Below are 19945 nucleotides of genomic sequence, written 5' to 3' on the forward strand. Positions count from 1 at the left end.
AAAAGGAGAAGCTAAATCATGGTTAGTAGTGGACCGGGTAATATATATTTGGTGAAATTAGAATATAAATAATATGATAGAAATTTATGAATAATTAATTAATTTAAAATATATAATGCGCCATGTCTAACTTGCAATAAAAATTCCATTTGTGAGGAACAAACTATAAGTATGATTACATGTAGGACTAAAAAAGAGGGCCCTCCAATGCTATCTTTGATTTGACCCTAACATCACGCCTTGCTCCCCTTCCCCCTACCCACTTAACCCATCACATTGAATCATTCACATTTCTCCTCTCATTCGTATCGTTTTAATTTATTTATCTGATGTTAATTTGATATAAATTTTTAAAAAGTAAAGTCATTTTTAAATATTTTAGTTTTAATCTCTTAGATAAACCAAAGTCATGTTAAATGAGTCGAAATAGTTTTTCTAACGAATCAAAATGATAAAGGGTTAAATTTCAATGGATCATGATAACTACATTGATAAAAAATTAAAAATAAAAAATAATAAGAAAATTAAATTGAAATTGAGGAAATGTGTAGAAAGAACTCCCGTAGATTCTTCATTAATTTGAGAAAGGGAAAAAAGTTTCATACTTTTTAAAACTATATTATCTTACTAGGTTTTTAAAAAAAAATAATTATTTGATATATTTTTAAGAAGAAGAATATATTTTGTAAATTCTTATATTGCATTTCTTTACAAATGACATAAGTTGATTGAGATTTTATTTTATTTCATCATATTGATTGACTCAAAATTGACTTCATTAGTTTGTAAAATATAATTATAAGACTTTACAAGTTTTAAAAAATTTAAAATTGAATCGAGTTGTAGATATCATCAACTTATGTCTTTAATGAACGAGATACTTTCACATTGAGACGACTCGAAAAGAAGAGGGGGTTAATTAAATTATATAAGGCTGACTTCGTCGCTAGATATGATAAAAGGCATTAAAAGGTGTTGAGCGTGTTTCATGGTCGGAAGCAACAAAAGATAGCGTCGAAACCACAGACTAGTCGATCTATATAATAATAATAAAATATGTAGTAGTAAGTTTCATTGTGAATGTGGAGTACGAGAAAAGTAGAGATGGCGTTGTTCAGTATCCAAATATCACAGACACAGACAGAATCCTCTTTTCTTACAAATCCCCAAAAACAACATCCCTAACCTTCTTCTCACTAACACATGCATCATCAAAAATTATGATTCGATTTTGAACGCGTACGAATTAAAACTTAAATTTGTATAAAATTAAATAAGTATATATATATATATATATATATATATATATTTTACGAGACATAATTTAAGTAGAACGTCATGTAGAATGAATATGTCTATTTATTCAACCCTATTCAAAATTAACTGTCTACTTGTACATATTAAAAGTTGAATGACATCTATGTCAGTTGAATCCAAACTAAAGGATATGTTTATGTATTTAATAACCCTTACATTTTATTGACATCTTATATGGTATGTTCATTTATATATTTAAATTCTTATTACTTGTTTTAATATGTTGATACATGATCAAACTAGTGTATTTTTCAGTTTTCGAGTGATATTCATAGCACTTCCTCTAAAATTTCAAGCTATATCAATAATGAATTAATCCCAACTTTAATATGTTAGTATTTTTATGTGATTATGGTATAAAATTTGTCATGTCAATTTGGTATACTTACCATTCGACTTTAAGGGGGTGATATGACGAGACACATTAATTGTAGGCTCATGAAGAAAAACACGACCAAAATGTCACCAACAATTGCTACAAGTTCACAATTCCATGCTTGACCAATAAAATTAATTAATTAGTACATTGAGACATACATACATTTCATTTTCAAATGTTTAGACCAAAGCAGGTAGGCTTGTTGCCATTGAACTTAGAAGCCAGGCCATACCCACACGTGAGGTACCTAAAATTACTCTAAATTCAAAGGTGTGACGTGGAGCTTTATTACTCTATCCTATTGTTTAATTACTACTAATGTCAAATTTAAACTGAAATTAGAGAAAGTAAACAAGCATTTGACACACGGACGGTAAAATGCTTGACTTTATAGGAGACAATAATAAAATAAAACTACCTACTAATTGGACTAACAACAATTTGCTATTCACAAAAGAAAGAGTCGATTTAATTAATGGCGATTATCATAGAAGTTACATTATGATCTTTATTCACATTGTCAATCCCAAGCATACACAAAAAAAGGAGTGTTACATTATTTTATCGACTATGTATATCTTACCTGAAACTGAGATTATATTGAATTGATTATCGTAATTTAAAGTTAATGTTAAGTTATTTGGAACGAGTGGTCCTTGGGAGGGTTAAAAAAAACAAAAAGGCTTTAGGTAGCGTGTGTACAGTAAGAATAGAATCAAATAAGGAAGTGGACAAAATCATGGGATGTGCATGTTTTTTTTTAATTACACTGCCAAAACACGGATCATGCAAATCCTCCTCTGTTTCTGTCTCTTTCTCTAGTACAAACAATACACCAGGAGTTTAATTAATTAATTACTTTACAAATTAAAGAAATATATAGTGGCATTACAACCTAAAATATTACACCAAATTAAGAAGGATTGTAAAGATAGAATTATTATGATGACTTTTGTTAGTATGTTTGACTTGTAGCCTATTGTGGATTTTTGGAGCATTTTAACATTATCTAGATTAATTTTTTATTTGGTGTCTCATTTTTAGAAATTCACATTAAAAGTCTTGCTCTTTAAAAAAAGACAATTTCGTAGGTAAGAAAATTTAAACTTAAAAAATCTTATTTCACTTGTATTATTTTTATATGCTAAATATGTAAATAATTTACATAGTTTATCGAAAAAGGACTGACATTGTATATATATCAATGGATAGTGTAAAGAATTCTTTATATTATTTGACGTAAATTCATAAAATATAATACTCCGTAGCATTATATATAATAAGCGGGGTTTGGTAATAATTAGGCTTAACCTCCCTAATTTAAGGGTTGAAGTCACTATCTAATCTTATTTTACTTTACTTAAACATTGCTATAAATCGTTTAAAAACTTTCATTTTCATTGTTAGAAGCAACCACTATTCACACTTCACTTGACTTTGTGCATGTTTACAGAAGAGAATTTGTTTTCTACTCCATATAAAATACATTATTAAGTAAAAAAGCAAGTAATTAGGATGTTTAGGGAAGTGTGTTAATAAGTCTATAATGTTATTAGGTTTACTGTAGCATTGAGTCAGAAAAGTAGAAAAAGGGTGGTCAGCACAGCACGCTTTGCTTATTGAACCAAAAAAATAAATAAATAAAAACAAATATATTAGTGGTTGCGTGCGTTATGCTCCAATTCCGTTTTGCTGTTTTAAGGGACTGAAGAGAATCTCCTCCCTATATACATAGACATAACTCTCCATCTTTTTATTTTTTTCTAGCTTCCTTCTACTCCATTATTTAACTCTCATATATCTTTATAGTATTATTGCCCTTGAAACTCATCAAATTGTTAGTTGACTTTGTCACAAAGTAATTTTCAAGGCAATCTGGATTCAAGGTATAACAAGTTTATCATAAACAAAAAATGGAAGGTTATTCACAAAAATGGCTTATGCAAAGAGGAGAAGAAATAAATCATGGAAATTCTGAGGAAAAAAAGCTTGAGTTAAGGCTTGGTCCTCCAAATGGAGATTGGTCATGTGGTGAGAAGGATGAGTCGTTTTATCCTTTTAGTTACATGTCAACAACAAAGGGTAACAACAGGGATAATCATGCCCAAAATTTTTCATCATTTCTTCAGCTTCAATCAACGGCACAGAAGCAAAGCCAGAGGGTACAGGAATCAGTTTGCACAAAAACAGCAGATTTGCAGAGCACAGAAAAGAAAAAAGCATTTTCACAAACAGCTACTGTGCAGAACAGCGCTCAGAAAAGGTAACTCAGCTTTTTGCCTCTTATTTGATTTTTTATGACAGAGGATATTCACTGCTGTGGTCCATGCAACGAATGCTTTCTTTCATCTTAGTATTTTCTAGTGTAATGTGATTTCGCAAAGCATTATTTTCCATTACATTCTAAAGTTAACATGATATTTTGTTTTGTTGTATTAGTCAATCATACAGTTTTAATTCCGTCGTGCCTAGCTATTCTTGTGCTATTATTTGTTGAATCATAATATAATAGAGCCGTGTTTCTTTTGTTTGTTAATATATCCTTTTCGTGTACACAACTTTTGATTAACCCGAAATTCTGGATATTCGTTCCTTATTTCAGCATAGTTTCACGGATTCAAGTTATATACAGTAATTGCGTGAAAGACTATTAAAAATTTATCACTAGTGTGTGGTTAATGAAATGTGTTGACGCAATAATGAGTCCTCAAACTGGCTTGGACGTCGCGAATTATTAATATGAATAAATAAATATATGGTAGTAGCAAGTTATCATTCTAAATCTCAAGTATGAAATATCAACTTTACTTATGAACAATTACTTCATTAAACCCTGATTATAATCTTTATCTCATAATGATTTTAGTTAACACCTTTAACAAAACATGGGAGATTAATTTAATCTCAAAATTTGAATCGTGATAATCCAAGTAAACCAAAATATAAAGGTGATTTTTTATGCCCTGTCTTAGCTGTTGTTTAAATTTTTGCTTTCGGCTATAATTTAAAGTTGGTGGGGGATTATTATTATTATTATATACTGAACTAACTTTGAAAAAATAAAATAAAATAAATAGGACTGCACCAGCACCAGTTGTAGGTTGGCCTCCAATTCGTTCCTTTAGGAAGAATCTTGCAAGTAGCAGCTCTGTGAAATCTGCAAGTGAGACACAAAATGTGGTCCCAAATAAGAGTGCCAACAAAAAACCAATGGAAATTTGTCAGAAGGGATTATTTGTAAAGATCAACATGGATGGTATTCCTATTGGAAGGAAAGTAGATCTCAAAGCTTATGACAGCTATCACAAACTCTCTTCTGCTGTTGATCAACTTTTTAGAGGACTTGTTGCTGGTTAGTTACTTTATCCCTTTACCCTCGTCGTTAAGCGCTTCTCTTAACTTAAAAATTCTAACTTTGTTTTGCGAATTAGCTCAAAATGATTCATCTGCTGGTGGGAATAATGAGAAGAAGGAAGACGAGGAGAAAGCGATAAGTGGTTTATTGGATGGAAGTGGGGAATATACTCTTGTATATGAGGATAATGAAGGTGACAGGATGCTTGTTGGGGATGTCCCTTGGCAGTAAGCATCTCTATCTATGGATCTGATACTACTTGTTTTTCCCTTTTAATATTCTCACATTATTAGCATATCTTAATGTTCTCTTTATATTTGGATCACATTTTTCTTATTCTCTTTAACTAAACTAGTACATAGGACAAAGATCATGTGTACGATTTAGTGTTTATTGTCAGTAAGCTAAAAAAGCCAACAACAAAAAAAATTGTTACAACACACTATTTGAAGATTAATGGCTGTAGTAACTTTCATCGGTTCGTTTCTAATTGTTTAACGTTTGATATTTTTCAGCATGTTTGTGTCTACTGTGAAAAGGCTGCGTGTGTTGAAAAGCTCTGAACTCTCTACACTTACTCGTGAGTGCCAAATTGTTACTCTGTTTGATTTGTTTAAACTTCTGCTTGGGAACTAAAATTGGTACACTTTTGATTTGCTTGTTTCAGGTGCAACTAAGCAGCTGACCTAATGAGCTAACAAGATGTAGAGCCAACAGATCTTGAGAGAAGAGAGTGACTTGTTTTGTATGGAATTTGAAGTTTTTTAATTGTTCAAGTGTAGTTGCAAAAGCAAAAAATATGGATGTAAATTATGAATATTGCTTCTAATATTTGTGTTTTTGAAAAAGGCAAAATAATTATTATGATTGTTTGTGCTACAGTTGAGTAGAATTTCGTCATTCAGTATAGTTCCAGTGGTGTGATTAACCATCTCAAACATGAAACACAACACAGACAATGATAGCAAAATTTTATGTTTTGGTGAATAAAGTTGTGTTCACATGCACACATACGACTTGAAATGAAAATTCTGTACGTTTCAGTAAATGATTGAAGATCATCCAGTCAGGTAGTAAAAGGACTCTTTATCCATGAAAATTGTGTGTTTATGAAGGCACTCTTAGGAAAACTCTCCTAGAGATAAAAGTTAAATGTATCTGCTGGAGATATTATTAATTTCATTTTGATGGTACATAAAGGAGAGAAAATACCGAAAACGCTAGAGAGGAGTCTAAAGGTAGTTCCCTCTAGCAAGATATGGCTTTTGTCACACTCCTAAGCATCTTGATCTTCAAGGTACATTGAATGAGAGGCAGCAAGAAGAGCAGCACCAATGCCAGAACCATCATTGGAGTGCACAAAAACGATGCTCGTTGCTAACTCCTCTCCCAGCAAGTCCTTCAAAGAGTTCTCTAAACACATCCTGTATTCTGTATAGTGCTCATACAACCCGCCATCCATGGCTATAACCGTCCTTTCTGAACCACCCTGCTTAGGCGTATCTCTTCCCATCTTTTTCAAGATGCCCAATACACCTGCAGCTGCAAGTCTTGCCCCACGTGTGGCAACGATATTGCACAGCTCAACCACTAGTTTTCTCGTCTTCAAGGAGGTATTAGATATCTAAATGGCAGAAGAAACGATAGTGTGAATTCATGTCTGTTGATGGGTGTATAAACTATCAAGAAGTAAAGATACTACTGTTGATGGAAAAAAATATCAACAACTTCAGTCTCTTTTTTCCTGCAGTTATTCTATTTGATCATCATTTAGGGTCTTTTGTTGAATAATTTTGATGTATACGTATATCGATTTACTGTTTGGTGCCATCTTAGGGGCTATTACAGGGGATTTGGTCATAGCAAGAGAAATTATCCAGTTTTTGGGTACATCGAAAACAGCCTCTCAACCTTCACAAGGTAGGGTAAGGCTGCATATACTGTGTATGTCGTTTTGTTGTTGTTCCAACTTTTTCAGTCTTTGTTTTAAAGAGTGACAGAATTGAAGAGGTAATATTGTTCACCGTATTTTCTCCTGGAAGTTACTCTACAAGGAAAGATGGCATATGTTGTACTCATAGTCGACGAGGAAACCAAAAAGATGCCCTTGTTATATTTTCTACAGTGTAAAGACATAGATGAATAGCAACATTTGTTTTCTTGGTAACAGTCCAAAGGCAACAATATTTACCTCTAAAATATCCTTCAGCTTTTCACCAACCACTTTCAGATCAGAGGATGTGTCATGATGCATAGCAGACATATCAGGTGTCCTGCATATTGTGTAACATTTTTATCAGAGGTGCTGTTTGAATGTGGATAAATGGACAAGAAAAGACAAATACCATGTGATGCAAGTGAATTAGAAACTAAAATTCAATTACATGAAGTATTTCCAAAGGCAAATACCATCTCATTATCTAGTACTGATTGATCATCAAGAAACAGACGTAAATAAAATATGCTTCCTCTAAACTTAAATCTGCCAATGTTCCACTCTTTAGTCATTATTATCTAGACATGTTGCAGAGAGAAATTAATATTGACTTGCAAGATTTTCATCTAATTACAAACAGAATAAATATACAAGTTCAACACTCAAGCCAATCGCCCATTAGAGAGGTGAAAAAGGATTTGCCAATGCTTGTTGATCTTATTAGACCTTCAGCTCTATGCATAGAATTAATGAAAATCTGTTTTTTAAGTTTTTCTTTTTTAATAATCGAGGTATCTGGGCTAGCATGCACCTCGATTAATTCCATAAGACACTTGCTACCTCCCACCTGCATTCTACAAAGGCTTGGACAGATGGAAGGAGTCAACTAATGTTTTTCACTCTGTAGAAACTTCATGGTTCCTAACCCACACCATTGGCTACCCTTGGATACGCTTTTTAGGTGGTTAATAAAGCAAATTTGCATTATAAAATTATTCATCAGCAATTCTGAAGTTACTAAGAAGTACCTTAACACAAATGGTTCCTTGAGCTTTGGAGGGACCTCATCACCAAAAACGCCAGCTTCTTCAGCCACCCTAAGTAGAACTCTGCGTAAAATTTCTCCCAAGTACATGCCAGAAGTCATCTTCTCAAATATCTGTTAGGACGAATGGAGATATTCCTCATGTGCATCTAAGTAATCATAACATAAAGCAAGCCTACAACAAGAAGTTATAAAAAATAGACAAACAAGCACCTGTTCACCAGGATTTAAACTCTCATTATCCAATGCATGATCATACTCTGTCAACGGCAGATGGGATGACCTAAAATTACCCCATTCCATATTGATAACCTAGAAAGAAACACAGGATGCATTTAGCAACTATCAACAGTATCCGAGAGTGAGAGAAAAAAGCAGATCAATAGCTACTGAAAGATTCCAACCATTTCACCAGATTTTGGCACAGGACCATGCCACTTTGGAATTGCCTGCACCCGTTCCACATAAGCTGCATTGGTCCCTGTACCTAAGATAACAGCAACAGCTACATCCTTTTGCGTATATTTACCACCAGCTAACGTTCCAACGGTATCATTCACCTTTCATTAAAACATTAATCAAAATCAATATTTTACAACTAAACAGTACTTAACATGTTTTCTGATAAGTACTTCTATGGCACCACATAAACTCACCAGAGCTGAGACACGCATATCGACACCTTTTCTTTTCATAGCTTTTGTGAGTTCTCCAACAACATCTTGACCAACCTATGTCCAAGCAACTAGCACAAACTTAGATCCATTGGAATTTTACGCAGACCACATTTCAAGTTCCCATTTTAGTAAAGAAAGACTCATATAATGCTATGGAACTGGAATTGCAGTCAAGTGAAACATGAAATGGGAAGAACCATATGTTATGAACTTTCTGATTCAGATGGAGTAATGAAGTTTTACTTCTCATCTTATATAAAACTTAATTGTGCTTGTATTGAATCATCTACAGAGAGAAGCACCAAACTTAGGTTGCACCTAACATTTAGCACTTATCTGCACCTTTAATAACACTGCTTCCATATATGCTGATTAAATCTTAAAATTTCTACTATCAAAGTATTCTTTCAGGCCACACATATTTTAGCGTCTAGGTCAAACACATTTTGAAATATAGATCAGCAGGCTGTTTCAGTATTAGTATAACCAAACCATTCACTCTATATGTTATCTTCAGAACTAGTAGAAAATAATCTGAAATCAAATTGGAAAGAATACAAACAAGCTGCAGAGAGTGGATGGCTAGAATTACAAGGAACTACAATAAGCAGGAAACAGAAAGTAGCAAGAACTATGCATACCGCATCATCAATAGAGAAGCCTTTTGTCCACCGCATAATATTCCCGGAGTTGATTGAAGTCTGCATTACTGGGAATGAGAAGGTGAAACCTAGTTCTCTCTGCTTACCAGGAGGTTGATGAAATTTTTCCTCTTCCGCAGCAACAAATTTTGCAAGCTCAGCCGCAATATAATCAAAAAGTTCCTGAAATCATGTCAACTTTAGAGTTCAAAAGAAAAAAGTTAAAACAATATAGCAGGCTACAACATCTCAACAGGTCAAGTACTTACATCTGAAGTCCCAACCATCAAACTTGGAGGAATTGATGCCTCAGCAAATTCTTGATGAATAATACCACCATCTTTTCCACCCAATTGCACTCGCAATACTCGAAAATTTGTTCCACCAAGATCCAACGCATAGAAGACGCCAGCTTCATCACTAAATTAAAAGGGTATTGATGGAACAAACATTTAGCGCATTCTCAGTTCATAATGGGCTTAAACCAGCCACCATACAGAATACTTCAAATCACTTGAATAAATATGATTGACAACACGACTTGGCTTTACACTCTTTTGGCAGTTTAAAAGAGCACTGTAATACTGATATTCTGGATAGAAACAATGGCTGCAAATCACACATCATAACCAATGCAAAGAAATTTACGTCAATCGCTTATTGGAATGACAATGCTCAGCACATCAATTTCAACTCAGGATATGTCCAGGGGACGTCAGGGGAATTTGAGGAGTAATTTTTACACTGGAGAGCAAAACTCAGTTACCGCTTATAAAGTTTCTCTGTGCTGTATTGCAGCTCTCTCAATGTCCTAAGTACATCAATAGCTTAATAAAACACAGAGGACACACAAAGCAGTAGAAAACACGAAAATACAAATATCAAAGTAGAATTCCCAATTTCCCAATTTCATGGAAATGATATCTAAATACTCCCCAACACTTCCATATGAAACAGAACCAAAATTGAGAAAGACTGTTTTTTTAGCACATTCGTTGATAAAAATATGCCTACATCTTAATCTGAGATCATCGTAGAGAAATTTTTATCAGCGAAAATAGCTTTTGATCCTTCAAATATTCGATTAAACATATTTAACCTTCAATTAAGTTTGACAAATCAGGTTCCACACAACTAACGTCCCTAAAACCCCAGCAGCCAAATCTATAACAGCTGAAATGGTAGAGCATCTAAGCTTCAATTTTGAAACTCAACTTACAATTATTGTCTTACAAAGTCACTTTTTTTGGTGAAAAATACTGAAATCAACAAAGAAATGCAACTTTCCTATATAATAACTATCAGTTCAGTGACCATTTTGAGAAATCAAAACAAAGAAAGATTCAGATTTCTACTATAAAAAAAATCATTTTTTTCCCTTTCTACCAATGACACCCATCACTAAAAACATTCCATTACCGCTAATTTGGTCAAATTAAAAAAAAAAAAACAGTTCAGATTTCAATCGATACAAAGGCAATACGTCAAAATGAACACTAACCCAGTGGGTAGATTATCCACATAAGTGATAAGCATCTTGAGCTTACTGCCGCCTTCAGAAGCAAGTCCGGCGTGCATCTCAACAGTCATAGCATCAGCAACTTGCTTAAGCTTTGCATCTTGAGTCTTACACTTTTCTTCAAATTCACGAAGAATAGCCATAGCACGACCCCATTTACTAGATTTCCGCATCCGGTGATTCACTATTAACACCGCCACTGCACACACCGCAGCTGCACCAACCACGGCGACTCCCACCGTCACTTTCTTCATTTTGCCGGAATTTGAGGTTGGCAAAAAGTTGGTCCACTGAGAAAAAAATGAAATGAGTAAAGTAAAGATTTGTGATTTTTTAAGGAGAAATAATAAAAATTACAGAGAGGAGATCGGATCAAAGGAGAGTTCAGTAATTCAATGAGAAAAAAGGGGGAAATTTAAGGTTAAATTTATACATTGGATTAAGGATATATTTACTCTCTATTTATTACAAAATTTACATTTTCATAATTTTGCTTTGAATTAACAGTTAATATTAAAACAGAAAATGACAAAAATAAAGTCTTCGTACTTATGTTTGGTAGTTGGTAAAACAAAAAAAAGTCTTATATGTTTAAATGAATTGTTTCATTCGAGGGAGAAACAAATTTTCAGTCATGGTAAAATTAAGATAGATAAGATTATACTGAATTCTTTTTAGGAGGGGTTTAGATTAGCTTTTTTTTAAAAAAAAAAATAATTTTAGAGACCCTCTCAGTTTCGCTTTATAATACTTTTATCTCTGTAATTTATGATATTACGTATTTCTCCCTTATTTCCATTTTATTGTAATCATACTTTAAATATATATTTAAAATAAGTATAAGTTCGTTTAGATTTGGCAATTTTATCCTTATATATGAAAGTTTAGATTTAATTTTCAACGATTTATCTCTATTCGTTGGATTATGTTTATTATTTGCTCGTAGAAATGTTTAACTAGAACAAAATTTGATCGTTCTAATCAAATTTCTCTTTTGGGGGAGTTCATTTTTATCTCCTATTTGAAGAAATTGTAATCGAAAAAATGATAGTTTATTGTGGGGAAAAATCTATGTGAACTGATAAAGGTGAAATGGAGACTAAGAGTTAATATTTGGTGAAAATTGTGGTAGAACTTGAATGAAGACATTTATCTTTGTTTTTTATTAAAAAAACACATATTTGTGTTGATTCATTTTTAATATATTTGTTAAATGAGTTTTTTTATATGATATTTGTTAATATGAAGAGAATAATATAAAGAAGGGTAAAATTCTCAAATCTAAATTAATTTATATTTATTTTAAATAAGTTTAAAGAATGGTTATAAGAAAATGAGAATAAGGGAAAATAACTAATTAAGGAAAATGGATTTTGAGAAATTTTACAAATATTTGATAAGATTATTTTAAATTTAACCTTTAAATATAAGAAGATATTAAAAATTTATTTATTTCATATATAATGTATCTATTAAATTTCAACACGAAATAATACCCTAGAATTATTCGAAAACAAAAGAAGTAGGAAGAACTAACCTATTTTCTAAATGAAATCTTTATACTTTTTTAATTAATAATATATGGTGGAGAACAACAAATTTATACCTATTTATCAACGAATTTTATTTTTTCCCTAAGAAGATTTATTTTGTGAGATGTTGATGTAAGAACAGACATACAAAAACGTCATTCTCCCCAACTTTGTTGGGATGGGTAGGACAATAGAAGAAATATCACATCATATATCTTTCTTTGTTGCTAACTTTTATATTTTAGATATTTATTTCCTTGAGTTGTGTACATTATTAATACAGAAAAATATATATATTTTCGATCATTAATTTATCAACATTTTTGAAGTATAAATTAGATGTTTAACAGACATTTATTTGTAAATTTTCTTATTAATGTATAACTCTTTTTTTAATTTTTTCTTTTATTTTATCAAAATTAATTTTACAAGCACATTAATTTTTAAGTTGATTGTAAGAATACGCCAATACAGGATATAAATACAATTTCCGATAATTAATTTATCAACATGTTTGAAGTATTACTATTTCTAAATTAAATGTTATTGTAAACTTTTCTATTAATAAATGACTTTTTCCTTATATTTTTAAAAAACGAATTTTACAAACACACCAATTTTCTAAACTGATATTTAATAAGAATACATCAATATATTATATGAAAGTGTAAATTAACATTACAAATTCAGATCGTATTAAGATAGAAAACGATTACTAAATTCAATATCATCAACTTTTGAACTATACACTTCTGATACTAGAAATAAAATTATTATTTAAACAATAATCATATAAAAATACTTTAATCTCTTGTTTATTACTCCGATTATTAACTGAAGAAGGCAACTTATAAAGGAATCGATATGATGATATATTCACCTATAAAGGAAATATATGAGTGGGATACACCAAATTAGAGACCTTTTCTTAGGCCAGTTGATCAAAGTGGAAATTAGGTGAATAAATTCTAATATTATTAAATTCTCATTTTTCTTTGACTTTACTTTTCAGTATTAGAAAAATAAAAAATAAAAATAAAAAACAAAAGAGCCTCTCAACTATTTTGACCAACACATTACCAAAGCAAAGAGGTTTTGACTTTTAAACCTTTTACTTTGACCTCACGCAACTTGAATGAATACAATCGTTGACCCTTCCATTGCCATTTTTCACGGCATTCAGTCATGCTATTATTGATTTTAATTTAAAATTATAACGTTCGATCTAATCGATAATATGTATTTTCTCTCTATTTTTGTGATTATTTCAATTGATTTTATGAAATTAATATAGCCCTGTCAATATAATTACAGGAAAACTTTATTTGCCAAAAATTAAAACATATGAGAAAATATTTTTTAGGACAATTTTCACATATAACAAATAAAAAATTTATATTTGTATAGCAAAATTTGCATAATTGCGCTCCATAGCAAATATTGAAGTTGTATAATTCACTATATATATACAGTTGAAGCAAATTGTATAAAATGAAGTGTATAAAATAAGAAAGACAAAGACATCTGGGCAGAGAACTGTATAAAAACGAAGTATATAAAACGAATTGTATTATTATAAGTGTATAAAACGATTATATACAATTTGAATTTGTACAAAATGAGAAAGACAAAAAGACAAAAGAGACTTGACAAGGAATATACAATTGAATCGAATTGTATAAAACGAGAAAGAGGGAAATTAGATACAATTTGAAAATTGTATAAAACGAGAAAGAGAGAAAGACAAAAGAAACTGGGCAGGAGAGTATTTTTATTGTATAATTATAAGTGTATAGGACGAAAATATATGTACTTACATGTGTATATACAATTTTCTCATGTTTTATACAAACAGAAACGCAATTTATACATTTTACTTCTGTTTGTATAAGTGAGAAAGGTGAGGGTGGCGAGCGAAATCTGTAAGAGGGGAGAGAGGGGAACAAAAATATATGTATTTATACAATTTTCTCCGCTTTATACAATTAAAAATAATTTTTATATACTTGTATTAGTGTAAAAAGTGAGGAAGCGAGCGAGAGATTGGAGGAGAGTGGCGAGCGAGATATTTGTGAGAGAGGCGCCTGACAATTTTTTGCAAACGTTTGCTATGGAGCACGATTAAATCAAACCGTAGCTACTCCATTTATTTAAGGTTATTAGTTTGCTATTATATATAATTTTTCTTTTTTTTTATTAGGCTAAATTTTAACTTTGAGATCTCACAATTTTAAACGACTCTAACTATTCAAAGTTGTCTTGCAGTCCACATCCCAAAAAGAATCTTTAGAACGCCAGATCAGACACGGGCTACGGCAATCATGAAGCCCAAAAGTAAATATTGGGCCAAAATATGTACACAAAAGCCCAACTCAGTTGCATGTCCAAAAAGGAGTATGGGCCATTTGCGGCCCATTGAATGTGGAATTTATGTAAATCTCGCTGACAACCCACATGCTCCAACGGTCATATTTCTGAAATTTCAGATTTAAAAATGGATACCTACTCTTCTAACGGTCATCTTCTTCCTTCCATTGTTACTCTCTTCCTGACTGTTCATATATATCAAAAAACTTTCCAAAAACTAAAAAGTGAACTCAAATTCGAAGAAATTGATATTTGATTTCTTGTGTGACGACTCTACTATGGATATGCGTACTACGCCGACTCCATCATTGAGCTCTCCTAAGTCTTCTGCAGTCCCAGATCGTTCGCTTTCTGGTATGTTTCTATTTCCTTAATCATTAAAATTGGGTTCTTGGAACCCTTAGATTGGATTGAAGTCCCTTAGTTGCAGAATGAACCGTATAAATTCTTTTTGGGGTTGAGTTAAGCTTATATGCCATGCTATCGAGCCAATTCTGGGCGCGATTAGACAAGTTCCACATTTGATTGGGAATGGATTCACGATATACTTATATGTAATTGGAAAATCTTGATTGAAGTTCAATATTTCTAAAATCTTGAAATCTAAGAACTTATGACAGTTGTATTCATCACAAATTGTCTTATTTTGTTGATAAAAATGTCCTTTTTTTCTACTAAACAGGGTCAAGAGAATCGAATGAAAATGAGCAGCCACTTAACCAGAAACCCATGACTAAGAATTTCATGTCACCCACTATATCTGCAGCTTCCAAAGCTTCAATTCCAATGAGGAAGAAGATTTTGGCAGAAAGAAACGAACTTTCAACCACTTGTGAAAGCCTTCCTCACAAGGCCTCAAATATTGGGTCTAAGACCAATTCCCTAAATTCGACCTCTCATTGTTCTGGAAAATTACCTATTTCTACCTACAGTTATGCCTCTGAATCCGACAATGACCAAGAAAACAATTCTGTAGTTGATTCTTCATATAAACCATATGATCCTCATACTAATGACCTTGGTCCAAGACCTAAGTATCTCCGCTACCAGCCAAATAGGCGTCGTGGGACCTTTCTTGATCCTAAGAAATCTGATGAGGATCAAGGGTCATTGCAGCAAACTCAAGATCCCTCAAATCTGCCGGAAATATCTAATCTGGAGCTGGGGAATGATGAAGATGTGGTGGAGGATAGTGTTGAGGATGATGAAGAAGAAATGGAAGAAGATGTGGACCGGGAATGGAGTTTGAAAGGGGTCTTCAAGATTCTGCTTTTATTGGCTGTGTTCTTTCTATCAGGCTCAAATTTATCAACCATGGACTCCGTAGTGAGTTCAGATTCTGGTGTTATGATTAGGAAGAACATCTTTGAAGCTGTTTTCCATGAAATTTATGGGAGTGACAGCGCATATGTGGATCAGCCAGAGTATTCTCAAAGTGGTTTTCTGGAATTGTGTCAAAGAGAAACTACTAATGAACTTAAGGCAGTCGAATTTGTTGAAGATACTGTGGAGTTGTTGGAAGTGGGAAGTGCTGAAATGGAGGAAACAACTCAGCCACAGGAAAAAGGAGTGAGTGCGGATGTTGATGGTGATGAAGAGGAGGAAACCATGTCAACAGATGCTGATGAAGTTACTATTTTCAATGAAGTGGATGAGGCAGAAGTTGATGGTTTTGATGAGCAGCTGCAGAGGGATCAAGTTGATGAGAATAATCCTGAACTAGAGAACCTTGAAGTATTGCTTGATGACATTTCAAGCTCCAAATTTAAGCTAGCAGAAGTAGACAACAACGATGAGCAGCTCGAAATAACCTCCCAGGAACAAACTGGAGAATTAGAAATACAGGAGACAGTACCAGGAGGAGCTGAAGAAATTAAAACAGAAGTTGAAATCAGTAATTTTGACACTGAAATAGAGTCAGAGAATGCTGAAGTCAAAGAAATTGGACCAAGTAATGCTGTAATTGTCGTTGGAGTTTCAGCAGCTTCAGCGCTTTTGGCTATGGCTATCATCTATGTTGCAAGGAAACCAAATGCTTCTATTGAAACTCCTCAAGCTGAAATACTCAACAACTCAGCTATTGCCAGTGTTGGAGGAGAACTCCTAGAGAAGAAAACTGAAACTTCTGTAAAGGTTTCATTTTTACAAGAACCACTGAATAATCCCTCCGAAAATCGCAGGAACTCTCACCTTGAGAGAATACCTGCCATTGAATCCATCACACGAGCTTCATCTTTGTGTGGACCAACGAAAGAAGCATCGAAAGAGATCAGCCACTTCAGTGCACCAAAGATTGAACTACTAGGTGAAATGATGGTTGGAGAAGTCAGCAGCTCCCTTAGAAGCTGCGTTAGGAAAAACAACATGATTGAAGCAGAAGGCAGCAACACTAACATATCTAAAGGTGTTGTTTTACCTCCTGCTCAGCCATCTGTTGTGGAAACAGATTCTCCATCATATGGAAGCTTCACAGCTGAAAAGAAGATCTTGAAGAAAAAGGTATGCTGCAAAGTTCAAGTTGATTTTTATGTATACCTCTCTTGTATTTGAATTAAAGCTTCAATCTTTAACTATTTTACTTGTAAAAACAGGTGGAGAAAGATAGAGAAGAGATCAAGAAGGTGGTGTTGACAACCCCAGTTAGGAGATCAAGTCGAATTCGAGATCGTATTGGAATGTCCCCTTAATAAATTAGTTACTGCAGTAGTTCTTGTTTGTTTTAGTAGAAACAGCATCTCTGCTGTTTCATATTCTTTGTGATCTTCTTTCAGATCAAATTCTAGGAATTCTGTATCAACTGCTGCAAAAGCATTAGAATAGTAACTTGTAGGAAATGATGATCTTAACTTTCAATGGAGAGAGATTTCATTTATCTTCTATGAATATTTTGCAACCTAAGTGCAATGGAACACAATCTTTAACAATTTTCAGTTTCAAGGGCAAACAATATATCCAAAAATGCAATAACATATCCAAAATTGAAGTATACATATACACAACTCTTTCTCACTCTCTAGCCTAGATCTCTCTTTCTGTTTGAATAAATAAATACAACACTCTCCTTATTTTCTTTTGTTTTCTGTACTACACACTATATCTCTTGCACAGGGATTAGAGGGGGCCTGCTTCTGCTGATAAAACTTGCCTTTCCATATGATGAAAATGATGAACTTTTAGAAGCTTTCTTCAATATAGTTGCCTTAGGAAGAGTATATGATTTATAAGAATCCAATCCAGCTCCATAACTCTTACAAGACTTCATTTTTCTTCTGTATGGTGATTCTTTCTTAGCAAGATCTTCTAAACTTGTAACTCTTGACAAAGATGTAAAAGACTGTGATTTCCCTTCATAAAACTTAGATAATCCCCTCCTGCAATTCATAAACATCAAAAAAAAGGTATAAGCTTTTTAAACTTCGTGTCCAGTCAAACAACGCAACGGAGAAGAGAGGGAGGGAGTACTTACTTGATTGGTAGTTGTGACATGAGGGATGATAAGTCATATAAAGCTCCATCATCAGAAGAAGGTGATGAAGATGCATCATCTGTTGTATCAAGTGAAGATGAACAACAAGATCCATTAGAGATGTTTGATGATCCTTCACCAATAGATGATGAAATTGATGATGAAGATGAGTGGCTCATATTATTATTATCACAAATTTCACCATGATCTAATTCATGTCCTTCATCTATCATCCATAATTGATGCTCCTCTTGATTAATCTTCTCCATATCTTCAAAAGTATTGTTGATTCTTGAAATGGAATAAGATAAGATATATAATAACAATGTGTGAGTTCGCAAAAAGCTTGAGTCTTTATCTTTTTGTAGGCACATACAATACAAAACATAGGACTGTTAGTGATTTCTAGGAAGGCATTTATATATTTTGTACAAGAAGATAATGTGTGGATATAAATTTAACATTTACTTTTTAGGACTTTATGACAGCTAACAACACAGAAACTTGCGTCACAACCCCAACTAATTACCGACACTTGTCAAACAACCACACGATCGTTATACACGTAAACACGGAGTTAAAATTTAAAATTTATGATCAAACACATAACATGTTTTGATTGTTGAACTTGAAATAAATATTTCACATATATGTAATGATTTTTCTATATATAATTGAAATAATATAAAAAAATTATTGAGTTCGTTCGAATTTCAAATATTATATACGTGTTAAGAAGTAAAATAGGTAACACGGCAAGAAAATGGAACATTTGTGTTTGAGAATAGAATTTTTTAAAAAGTTTAAGATAATAATATTTAATTGAATGAATGAAAAAAAATAAAAGTAGGGCTTATCCAGAGATTCGATATTATCTTGTCGTATGGTTTAAAATAAATGTATTGACTTTAAAAATTGCACTAAGTTAAAGAAAGAGGATAAGCTCTATGACTATGAAATTATTTTATTATTGATATATATTAGCCACCAGTATCTGAGTCACCAGTTAAGTCCACAAATATAAAAATAAAAATACATATTTATTTATTTATTTTTAAGTTGTGCTTTATGATAAGAAGCAAGTTGTAGATAAAATCATTGACTAGGAGACATGGGGGCCATTCTTGCATGCCACTTTTCCTACCCACTTTATCCTTTTTAAACACCCTCAACATTTTAGGAAGAACAACAACAAAAATCCATTTGTGCTTCCTTTTTTTTTTTAAATCGATTTTTCGATCTCAACTCAATATATTTATCTCAGTAATTATTCAGTTATTCTATTCATTAAACACTATTTCTTGATGTCAGATGTGAAAAATATTTTAACTATTTTATCTTTATTATAAAATTATTAATTAATTTTATTAACAATTTATAAATTATATATATATATAATTAAAATTCATGAACGTTCGCCTAGCTCGATCCAAGAGGTCAAGCAATTTTTTTTTTTCATAGAAAAAACGTGAAAGGAGTCGTAGTGGTTAGTCTCCAAATACGGAACATTACTGTAATTTGAAAAGGTCAAATATTATGGGCTTTGTTTAAGAAAAGAATCCTATGATGTTTCAACTATTTTTCCTAATCTTTTTTCTTTTTTTCTTTTGGTTATGACTAAAATTTAAGAGAAAAGTTTGTATATATTATATGAACACTCTTTTATTGGGTGTAATTTACATAAAACTTTATGAGGCATTTATTTTTATAT

The 19945-nt window shown here is 32.3% G+C and overlaps 4 protein-coding genes across 4 annotated transcripts; 2 read left to right on the forward strand and 2 right to left on the reverse strand.

Moving 5' to 3' along the window:
- The first annotated feature begins 3609 nt into the window (after nt 1-3609).
- Nucleotides 3610-5741, forward strand: IAA26 (auxin-responsive protein IAA26). The gene is made up of 5 exons (NM_001279159.1): nt 3610-3959; nt 4774-5048; nt 5128-5278; nt 5567-5631; nt 5719-5741. Exons 1-5 carry the CDS (start codon nt 3610-3612, stop codon nt 5739-5741), a joined length of 864 nt encoding a protein of 287 aa, NP_001266088.1.
- Nucleotides 5742-6117: 376 nt separating this feature from the next.
- hxk1 (hexokinase) lies at nt 6118-11247 on the reverse strand. The gene is made up of 9 exons (NM_001247028.2): nt 10852-11247; nt 9620-9770; nt 9351-9533; nt 8689-8763; nt 8437-8592; nt 8246-8344; nt 8016-8146; nt 7243-7324; nt 6118-6675 (listed from the first exon to the last, which is right to left on the reverse strand). The coding sequence occupies exons 1-9, from the start codon at nt 11121-11123 to the stop codon at nt 6328-6330; spliced, it is 1497 nt and encodes a 498-aa protein (NP_001233957.1). The 5' UTR covers nt 11124-11247; the 3' UTR covers nt 6118-6327.
- A 3668-nt stretch (nt 11248-14915) lies between these two features.
- LOC101253763 (probable GPI-anchored adhesin-like protein PGA55) lies at nt 14916-17640 on the forward strand. The gene is made up of 3 exons (XM_004235590.5): nt 14916-15122; nt 15451-17267; nt 17360-17640. Exons 1-3 carry the CDS (start codon nt 15047-15049, stop codon nt 17453-17455), a joined length of 1989 nt encoding a protein of 662 aa, XP_004235638.2. The 5' UTR covers nt 14916-15046; the 3' UTR covers nt 17456-17640.
- A 219-nt stretch (nt 17641-17859) lies between these two features.
- On the reverse strand, nt 17860-18503 carry LOC101254072 (protein OXIDATIVE STRESS 3). Its single transcript, XM_004235591.5, has 2 exons — nt 18235-18503; nt 17860-18139 (listed from the first exon to the last, which is right to left on the reverse strand). Exons 1-2 carry the CDS (start codon nt 18501-18503, stop codon nt 17860-17862), a joined length of 549 nt encoding a protein of 182 aa, XP_004235639.2.
- Between the last annotated feature and the right edge of the window lie 1442 nt (nt 18504-19945).

This window comes from Solanum lycopersicum, chromosome 3 (genome assembly GCF_036512215.1).
Source record: "Solanum lycopersicum chromosome 3, SLM_r2.1".
In the NCBI taxonomy this organism is placed as follows: Eukaryota; Viridiplantae; Streptophyta; class Magnoliopsida; order Solanales; family Solanaceae; genus Solanum; species Solanum lycopersicum.